At 37.7% G+C, this 11,029-nt stretch overlaps 1 protein-coding gene across 2 annotated transcripts; it reads left to right on the forward strand.

Moving 5' to 3' along the window:
* The first annotated feature begins 2,687 nt into the window (after nucleotides 1-2,687).
* On the forward strand, nucleotides 2,688-10,647 carry LOC106870106 (uncharacterized). 2 transcript variants are annotated; one of them, XM_014916092.3, is made up of 2 exons: nucleotides 2,688-3,724; nucleotides 6,908-10,647. In XM_014916092.3, exon 2 carries the CDS (start codon nucleotides 6,926-6,928, stop codon nucleotides 8,057-8,059), a length of 1,134 nt encoding a protein of 377 aa, XP_014771578.1. In that variant the 5' UTR covers nucleotides 2,688-3,724; nucleotides 6,908-6,925; the 3' UTR covers nucleotides 8,060-10,647. The 2 variants fall into 2 exon arrangements, with proteins under 2 accessions (XP_014771578.1, XP_089219343.1); XM_089363217.1 differs by lacking the exon at nucleotides 2,688-3,724 and adding an exon at nucleotides 3,818-4,201.
* The last annotated feature ends 382 nt before the right edge of the window (nucleotides 10,648-11,029 follow it).

Genomic DNA, 11,029 nt, shown 5'->3' on the forward strand with positions numbered 1-11,029 from the left:
TACTGATTTCTGTCTGTACCAATGACAAGTCACAATATTGTTGTACTGTATCTGTGGCAAGTCTGCCTCTAGCAGTGACCGGTTATACCATTGTCTACCATTACACCTCTCAAACCATGCCAGTGCCTAGCAATGCAACTCTATGCCAAGTTCATTTCCTGCCAAAGCCAACTTGGTCTTTCATTCTTTCAAGGTTAATAACAACACCAATTCAAGATGGTGGGTTGGTGAAAATGTAAAACCATCCAACTGGAGGCCATGCAGTGGTTGTTGTGGCTCTTTGTGCTCTGTTCAAATCCCACCATGGCTTACCTGGGTAATAGACTTAATCTGTCTCTTGGTTTAACACCATTGCCTGGCACTTCACTTTGGGTGCCTTCAACAGGGTCACTTGGAACAAAGATTGGAGAAAGTGGTTCTCAATGTAGGGCTGGGAGGAGGAGTAATACATTTTAGGGCTCACCTGAGGCACTGAATACCCTGGTACAACCCTTCCCTCCCTCCATATCAAAGATATTTATTTCAAATTTTAACCCAAGGCCAGCGAGTTCAGGGGAGGGTCAGTCCAGCTGGTGCTTAATTTATCAACCCCTGAAAGGTTAAAAGGCAAATTCAACCTCAGCAGAATTTGAACTCAGAAACACTGCTAAGCAATTTGCCCAGCATACTAATGATTCTGCTATTTTGCCAGCCTCCTTCACATCAAAAATATTACAATTATATCTCTCATAAACAAGTCCATCATCTCTACTACTTACCATTTCTCAGAATTTAACCTGTCCTCTTTATCACTGATTGTTTTTTGTTTTTCTGTCCCTTCTTAATTCAACAGAGCTTTTAATCAACAAGGATCCATTGACAAAACCAAACTGTTATCCAAGTAACTCAGCTGTATCAATAAGCTGTTTTATTGATCTCAACTCTATCTTTGCCTTCAATAAATAAAAAATGTATTGATTAGCTGAGGAAGATGACACCTCTCACTTGTCTTCATATTAGAAAAGAAAAGAAAAAAAACAAATTTTGTATTTGTTCTAGAAAATCTATTTGAAGGTAAAAAAAAAAAAAAGTCTGTAGAAGGGAATTAACTCTTTGACATTCAGATGATTCTGTTAAATGTCATGGTTATTGTTTTCAAATTGTTTTCAATTAACCCTTTCGTTACCAACCCAGCTGAAACCGGTTCTGGCTCTGCAGTACAAATGTCTTGTTTTCATAAGTTTTGAATTAAAATTTTCCACCAAACGTTAGTCACAGTTTATGTTCCTAACACTAGCTTAATGATAACTTAGTTACTTTATTAAATTCTTTGTTATATTTAAAATTAATTGAAAGAAATACAGAGCATCTCAACAGAAATACAGTAACGAAAGGGTTAATCATGCATAATCTTGTAGCATCAAGATTTTGAACGATGTGATTGTTTATTATTAGAATGACATTGTAGGGTAGGTGTGAGAGGCCAGATCTGGCCAGTTCCAACATATAATAGGTAGAATCTTTTGCCTGATATAAATGATTTTTAATTTAGGTACAAGGCCAATAATTTTGATGGGTGGGGGTCATGTCGATTGCATCAAGCCCAGTATTTGACTGGTACTTTATTTTGTCCATCCTGAAAAGATGAAAGGCAAAGTCAACTTTAACAGGATTGAACTGAAAACCACATAGTTGCAAAGCAACCTTCTTAACCATACAGAAAAAATATTGGAGAAAGTGGTTCTCAATGTAGGGCTGGGAGGAGGAGGAGGATTAACACATTTTAGGGCTCACCTGAGGCACTGAATACCCTGGTACAACCCTTCCCTCCCTCCATATCAAAGATATTTATTTCAAATTTTAACCCAAGGCTAGTGAGTTCAGGGGAGGGTAAGTGAGTATTAAGACAGAGATGAAACCCCACCAAACATTTTGTCCAAAGGGCAAATGATTCTGCTTTAATAACAATTATTATAATAAAAAGGGTGAGAGCTGACAGAACCTTCAGCAAACCCGACGAAATGCTTAGCAGTATTTCGTCTGCCGCTACGCTCTGAGTTCAAATTCCGCCAAGGTCGACTTTGCCTTTCATCCTTTCGGGGTCGATTAAATAAGTACCAGTTACGCACTGGGGTCGATATAATCGACTTAAACCGTTTCTCTGTCCTTGTTTGTCCCCTCTGTGTAGGACACTACGTAAATGCTCCTTTTTGACCCCATCAACGTAGCCTATTCAGAGAAAGAAGCAATCCCAGTGCTTGACTCCCGAACGGATGAAAAGCAACGTCGACCTCAGCCGGATTCGAACTCCGAACGCATGAGCTGCAACAAATACTTCGCGACATTCAACTCGACACTCTAATAATTGTCAGTCAATCACCTGACGTCTTGCTAATGAGACATTAAGAGATTATTGATAAACCGGAAATATATCGGGGAAAATATTACCAAAAAAAAAATTATTTAAACTAATGAACTTTAATAGAAGAAAAAAATAATGTACCACATTTAATATCCTTATATTCAAAATTCATTTTTAAATTTTCAAAATTTTTTTTTCACATGTACAGTAGGAGCTGTACTCCAGCATGGCCTTTGCTGTCAGGTAAAACAAGCCAAAAGAACTAAAGAAGACTATTTAGATCAATTCCGCAGTAAATACAAGGAAAGTTAAATCCGAAGATTTTGAACAAAGAGTTAACTTTAGTCACGACACGATTACCTCCCTTGTGTTTACATGCTTCCAGGCTGTCTTCCCCACCCCTCCTCCTTCTCTTCACTCGGTTCTCTTTATTCTTACAATTAGTGACCCCGAGCAGCCCCGGCTATTTACATTGTCAATGATATATTAATTCCTGTAATTACCGGCTTTTAAAAACATTCTTTAACTTGTTTTTCTTTCAATGTACTATTATTTAAAGACAGAATCTAACATCGTTTATTCAGCCGATGGCATTTAAGTGATTAAGAGAGAAAGAACCGGCTTGAAAGACACCCAGGAGACGCGATTTGATTTATTTCACTTGAAATTTCTGCTGGAAGCCAACCATCACTACCAACAACAAACTAACTAGGGAATCTCTACTTAGCTGCTCGATCTGCTAGTAGTAGCAACCAAATCCTACTCTCTCGCTCTTCAAAACAACATAGTGAATAATGTAGTTATTACGGGACTGTCACAGTTGGAATATCTTTGATCATTGGATTGCTCTTACGATCAGAGTCGACTTAGCGCCAAACAACAACACCGCAGGGGCGTCTCTACGTAGTCGATCGATCTGCTAAAATTAGCTGCCAAATCTCCCTCAAATATAACTTTACCGTTTCAAAACGATTCAACTGGATTTAGGTGATCCTAGAAACTGTATCTAAAAAGGATATAGGGATGGTCACAGCTGGAACGACTTTCGATCAGAGCTGAGCTAATGCCTAAAGATCACTCACAACGACCACAGTAACAGTAAAACCGAGAGAAAGACAGAGAATAACGAAAGAGAAAGAAAAAAAAGAGAGAGAGAAAGAGGGAAGGAGAGAGATGATTAGAAGACCAGCAGCAGCAGCAGTAGGGGAACAATGTGTCTTGTATATTTGATTGTATCTGTGATTGAAGAACCTTGTTGCCATCGATAAAACAGAGAGAAAGAAGGAACATATCAGATATTTGAATCCATTATTTCTTCACTTTCTGGATTGTTTGGATTTTTTTTTCTCTGTTGGGGACAACAAAGTTTAAACAAGCTCAAAGGTGAATTGTTTCATTGTTTTACTTTTCACACCTCTTAGCATTCACATTACCTCTTTCTCTCTATCTCTCTCTGTCTTTCTTTCTTTCTTTCACGCGCACACACAAACACATGTATATACAGATATATGCACACATACACACACCTTTTTGTCTGTCTCCTTGTCCCCCACCGCGTTCTACACATCTGTTTGGCCCCTCAGTGCTTTTAGTGGAGTCCACTCTGTTGCGACCGTTCAAGCTAGGTTTGTTGCTCAAACTCCAAGACCTAAACGCGAAACTCGGAATAGCAAGAGGCTGACTCGTCCAAAACATTATTAGTCTCTACTATCATATCAAGTACTCTATTCTTCCGACACTCAACATTAAATGTGTGCGTGTGAGTATATGTATATATATAACAGAGAGAGAGAGAGAGAAGCGATGGTGATGTTCCGGTTTCGCCAAAACCCATTAACAGAAACTGGTCCGGCTTTGTAGGTAATGTTTAGGTTCACATCTCCCACTGTTATTGTTTTTATTTTAAACCACGCCGCTTTTCTCTTAGATTACTTGCTACATGCCATCCATCCATCCATATATAGATATACAGATATATTTGGGTGTGTGCGCGCGCGTGTAGGAGAGACAGAAAGTGAAAGTATGTTTCTCGACTTATTTTGTTTAGTCCGAGAAATAGAAATTTTTTTATCATTGAATTTCAACAAGAAACATAAAAATGGCAGAATAATAATGGGCTTCTTGTAAATATCATATATCCCTACATAGACAAACACCATTACACGAATGAGATGGGTTTCATACATACATAAATACATACATACATACATACATACATATATATATATATATATATATATATATATATATATATATATATATATATATATATATTTATATATATATACATACACGCACGTGTATACACGTGTATGTGTGTGTGTGTTTATAAACTTGTGGAAAAGTACTCAATACCAGAAGCAGAGTGAATAAGTCTTACTTTGATGTAGAAACTTTACAAATTACAACCCCCAGTTTCACGTGAGTCTACGAAGACGCATCGATGTGGTTGCTGGTCGTTGTTAGAGATGGCAGACAAATCTTGCTCTCTTATAACTCCCTACAATCTTAAAAGAAGAGAGGATACATAGTACAAAGGCAATATAGACACCCTTCGATACAAAAAAATAAATAGCAAAATGGAATGGTCACGGGTGGAATGCATTTGATCGTAGGTCTACAATATCAGTGTTGATGTATGGGTGGGGGTGGCAAACAACTTATGCACCAAATCATCCTTACTCACGTGCATTCTCTTCCCACCCTCCCACTTACATTCTCTCAACTATTAGCATAGTCTCTCTCTCTCTCTCTCCTTCTCTGTCTCTTCCTCTCACATGCACACTCACTTATCCACTCCGAAATTATTTCAGACAACTATCATTTTACACTTGCTAGCCATAAGTGTGCAAACGAAATTTGCTTAGTGGCTGCAAACTAATTTTTCAGGAAGCTGTTCCAAGCGTATTCATTGGCCACCAGAAATTTTAGGGTATACTTGCACTTCTTGCTCGTGAACTTCTGTTCCTAGTATGTGTTTATATATATATATATATATATAAATAAATCTTTATCTATGTACATTTATATTTTATGATATGCACATTTGATTCCAAATATGTGTAAGTGGGAGATTCCATTATAAAGATGGTAGTGTGCAATAATTTGCATAAAATTATTACATACACATATTATGTATATGTGTAATTCAGGTAGGTGGTGAAGTATGGAGCAAAGTAAGGAAAAATTCTCAGTTTCAATTAAGATTGACCTTTCAGTTGAGAGCGGAAAACATAAACCTAGTGGGAATTGTTTGCAACTTTCAGAGAAAAAGGGAGATAATTTTAAGAAATTTATTTATTTCACAGCAGACTGAATGCTCGTGCTTATGGGGAAACTAAATATTTGTTCCATGTGTGTGTGAATGTGTATATATATATATATGTATATATATAGTTTATAGATGAGAGACAGATATTCTCCATATAGAATACACTTCATAGTGCTCAAGAGATTTAAACTTGAGCAGGTAGAGGAGTAAATGTAAGGACAAGCAAGTTCTGTTGATAAATATACAAAAAATATTAAATACATTTAATACAAAAAATGTACATGTGTTTACGTATAAAAAGGTCCAACTTACACAGAAGACAAATGTTATCAGGAATTGAAGGGGCTGAATAAGAGTTTTATGAGTCCAAGAGCTGTCTCTAGGGGCTTGGTGGTCCAAAATAATGATTGTAATTTGATTCTATCATCAGATAATACCAGCTTCCGTCTTCAGGGAAGCATTTTACATTTCAGGTGTTGACAGAAAGGAGATTAAAGATATATATATTCATATAGTGTATCTTGTATGCACAAATAGGTGTATGACTGCTACTGTTGAGTTTTGAGCTCCACAGATGGTCACAGTCCAGTCTGCTTCCAATGAAGTGGTTAAGCAACTACTATACTTCGTAGTATTACTAATAAAATACAGAACAAATGTTGGAGAGATTACAATAAACACAAGTTTATATCATTTGTTCCTTATGTATGCTGCGCCATTAGCTATATGAGATATAGTTTTATCCATTTTGAAGTTTGATAAGCTGTAAAAAGTTATTTTATAGTTCACGATTGGCAACTGGGTTGTTGCGTATGAGAATGAAAATCGAAAATCATGAAATGGAGAAGATAAAATCCCAGCTATGTATGCTTCAAAGCTAGCAGAATATCGGAAGCGGTAATTACCCAAACAAGTAGTAATCTGCTAGGTGCTCGTCAGGCTAAAGATACCTTCATTGAAAGGTTTTGAATCTCCAGCGAGTTAACATGAGATCCCTTGACAACAATGTAAGCTTCATTCGATTAAGGTATCTTTGGCCTGATGAGGGGCTAGCAGATTACCCCTTGTTTAGTAAATTATTACTCCCAGGTTCTGCTAGCCATGAAACACATGTAGCCTGCATTTTATCTACTCCATTCCCCAATTTTCGATAGATATATTTTTTTTTAATATATTCTTTTACTTGTTTCAGGCATTTGACTGCGGCCATGCTGGAGCACCGTATTTAGTCGAAAATGTTGTTTTGTCTCTTTTTTTTTATCATTGATTTCTTTCTTTTTTTATATATTTTCCAGTTTCCTCCAAACACGGCCATGAAGAAGACTCCGATGTGTAATCTCTGCGGTAAAGTGTTTTCCCGTCGCGACAACCTCGAACGTCATTTAAACAACCACCAGGGGGAGAAGTTGTTCTTTTGTGAATACTGTGGCAAGTCGTTCTTGCGCAAGTCTTACCTCAAACTTCATCATCGCATCCATTCAGGGGAGCGTCCGTTCCAGTGTGGTGTGTGTGGACGTACCTTCACAAGAGACGACCATTTGCTACGGCATTACAGGTCACATCAAGGCTACAAACCGTACACATGCGACGTGTGTGGCAAAGCGTTGTCACGGCGTGACCACCTTGCTGTGCATCGGCGCATCCACACTGGCGAGCGGCCGTTCAAGTGTGACCTGTGCAACTGTGAGTTCACACGCAGTGATCACCTGTTGCAACATAAGAGACTGAACATGTGCGAACAAGCGTCGTCATGTGTTACCATGGAGACAAGTATGCCTGCCAAAGTATCTGAGATTGCCCCGGAGGAACAATACCAAGAGGGAGCTCAGGTGGACAACAGCAACAACAAACATCATAACAAAAACACTAATAATAACAACAACAACAACAATAATAGTAGTAGTGCTGGTGGTGGTGGTGGTGGTGGTAGTAATAGTAATAATAGTAGTAGTAGTAATAGCAGCAGTGGTAACAGCAACTCAACATCGAAATGTAATAATAGCAGTGTTGATGGTAAAAGTGTCCAGTCACAACAGAACCAAATGTCTGAAGTGGCCACCTCTAACAACACAGCGATCATTGCAGCTCCTGCACCTACCACTGCAGCTGTTGCGCTCGTCACCAATGACCTCGCTGCTGCACTGCTACCAAACACCACTAAACTCTACTCAATCCCATGCAATGGCAACACAACGCCAGGTCTTCTAGCGGACAGTGCTAGCTCAGGCAGTGTGGCCACCCAAATCTACCAGGCAACAACCGGTGTCCCCAGCACCATTAACCCCATCACCCATATCTTCCCCACCATCCAGTTATCTCCTGCAACCACACAGTTATTCCCTACCATCCAGATGTATCCCAGTGCGCACATCAACTTGCAGCAGCACACAGCTGCAGTGAACCAGAAGCTCCATATTTCTGGATCACATCTCAACCACAACAAATGAATGGAACACTGACAGATGTGTGTGTGTGTGTGCATGTGTGGATTTGTATGTTAAAGAAAATGGCACTCAACACATTTAGTAGGAATTACATATATTATCATTTAAAACTGCTTGATTCAGTTCCATTCAACTTAAAGTTTCATATGCTTCATACGGAAGTCCAGCTCTGAGCCTGAATGACTTAGGCTTCTCTATGAAGCCTACAAACCTATAAGTCACATGGAGCCAAATCAAACAGTTTTAAATTATAATGTATACATATGGATATATAAATGTGAAACCAATACTTCCATTCTTTTGCTGTGAGTGTGTATGGTTGTTATTAAAAATAAAGAACTGATTCATATATATATATATACATGGATGCATATGTATATGTTTCTGTATGTGTGTCTTACTCTATATCAAGCATATCTCCTTTGCATTGTGTATCAGAAGTTAACTATTTCTCTTTATTCTCTCCGATGTCATAACTGAGACTCGTGTCATATCTCACAATAATAACAATCATAATTTATATCAAACATTTGTTGAACATTTTTGGTAAGAAAATACTTCACTAAGACTATTTATGATGTATCAATGGAGGATGTCTGTGTACAGCTTCTGAGTGTATCCATGTATGCATGTGAGAGAATCATTATTTTATGTGCATTTTCCATACTGGCAGGGTTTGGCTGGGTCTTACTGGGGCACGAGTTGTTTCCCATTAGGAGCCGCAGATCCCAAATATTTAGTGTTCACATGTGCTATTTGGCTTCATTTCTTTGACTGGATGCCTTTCCTAGCACCAACAGCTTCACAGAATGCGTACTGGTGTATTTTCTCATTGTACAGCACTGTTTGGTGAAACAGGGCTTGAAGGACCTCATGAACTATAGTTTTTCCATTTCTTTAGGTAACCACTTTACCTGGTGAATGGCAGGTGTGGATGGCGTTTGTACACAGTAAATGAAAATTTAGAAATGGAACAATGATGACAGAATAGCCAGAAATGGTTATTACAGTGGCAGGGATGGGAGAGTAAATGTAGGTCTAGAGCAGGGCTGAAGAGAGCTTGCACGGGTGACCAAGGAGGGGAACTGGAGAGAAAGAGGGGAAAGGACAATGGACTGAGAAGGATCAGAATAGGTGGGAGAGTAGAAGGAAAAAGAGCATGATGGGAAGAAGTCAGGGATATGCAGAGGTAGTTGAGAACCAAGGCAGGACAAGTATCTCAAGTCGTAGCTTGGTGCAGCAATCTGGCTTGCCAGTCCTCAGTCAAACCGTCCAACCCATGCCAGCATGGAAAGCAGACGTTAAACGATGGTGATGATGATGATGAAAGACAGAGAGACAGAGAGAGAGTGTCAGGGTTACACTTATAAAGTCATGAGTTCAGTTCTGGCACATAGTGTTCTTGAGTAAAGAAATTTTGGATGCTCCTTTGGGTCAGAAGTGGGAGGTGTCTATGTCCACCCAGGATGCAAGGGCACCTAAAATAGCTGGTAAAAGCAGGGTACACAACTAACTATGCCATACACACACACACACACACACACACATGTAATTGAGTGTGTATGTGTCCATATATATATTTATACATACAACCATCATTGTTTTAATGTTCATTTTGCTTGTTGGTAAGGGTCAGATGGAATCTATTGAGACAGATTTTCTATGGCCAGGTGCTTTCCCTGTCACGTACCTTCACCTGTTTCCAAGCAAGGAAATATTTTCCCTTGGCCAGACATATTTTTCTAAAATACCGGAAATAAATAATACTGCTTGCATGGCAGTGGCACTCATTTACAACTATCAAGAAGACTCAAACATACACAAACTTACAAGCATGTATATATATATATATATATAAATGTATATAAATATATATAAATGTAAGATCCAGGGATCAAGGTGTAGGAAGAAAGTTAGCTTCAAGCAATCCATAGTGAATATAAAAAAAACAACTTTTAGGAACAATAGCGGTTTATTGAGATGGAAGGTTGCGGATTTTTTTTTTTTTGCTTATCAAAGAACGATGAGTTGAAAAAAAGTTTTTTTATATTCCGTGGTAGGTGACTGGGGTTGCTGAGTGTGCAAAAAAGAATACAAGAGTTATGGAATGGAGTTTGGAAAATCCAGGCTACATATGTTTCATAGCGAGGAGAACCTCAAAAGTGGTAAAATCCAAGTGAGATGTATACCACCTGCTACTCTTTGTATATATATACATATATATATGTATATATATATACATATATATGTATATATATGTATATATATATATATATACACATATATAATATATGTGTGTGTGTGTGTTTATATACCTATAAGTATATCTGTTTTCAACGATGTGTGAGTGCGTGCATTTTTAAAACCCAGAAGATTTTGCAAGTTCTGTTTGGTGAGTAAAGTACGATCCATGTGGATTGTGTTTTGGTGTTTTATCTCCTGTTTTAACTGAATATCAACGAATATTTGTAAACTTATTTCATAAACTGCTACAATTTTCAAAGCATGTGATATTAGTTTGTATCAAAGAGAGAGAGAGAGTGAGATATGAAGAGAAAATAAAAAATGCAGGAAATAATTTCATTCTGTTAGTTTTGTGTTTTGTTGTTATTCATGATTTTTCATTTATGTATATGTATTGCATAGTTGAATGTTTTTAGATGACACACACACATTAATATATATATTCTTTTTGGGAATATCTTGAAGCACACACAAAGCTATTCAAATTATATTATGCATGTGTTTTGACATATTCCAAAAAAGAATTCAGTTTCTCTTGAATGTTTATAAAATTCTTGACATCAACAATATATATATATATATAAAGTAAATGTTAGAAGTAATAATTGATAATTGCAAGCACCTGTATATGCCAGATCGTGGCCGGAGTGAAAGAATAAATTAAAAACGTAAAAATAAAAACAGAACACAAAGGATTGTGCGGTACACATGTTTCAAGCTTTATAGTCA

The sequence above is a fragment of the Octopus bimaculoides genome, chromosome 14 (assembly GCF_046866305.1).
Source record: "Octopus bimaculoides isolate indiv1 chromosome 14, ASM4686630v1, whole genome shotgun sequence".
Classification (NCBI taxonomy): domain Eukaryota; kingdom Metazoa; phylum Mollusca; class Cephalopoda; order Octopoda; family Octopodidae; genus Octopus; species Octopus bimaculoides.

Bases quoted from the DNA above. Each gene is read 5' to 3' on its own strand.
- LOC106870106 (XM_014916092.3), top strand. From the start codon at position 6,926: ATGAAGAAGACTCCGATGTGTAATCTCTGCGGTAAAGTGTTTTCCCGT.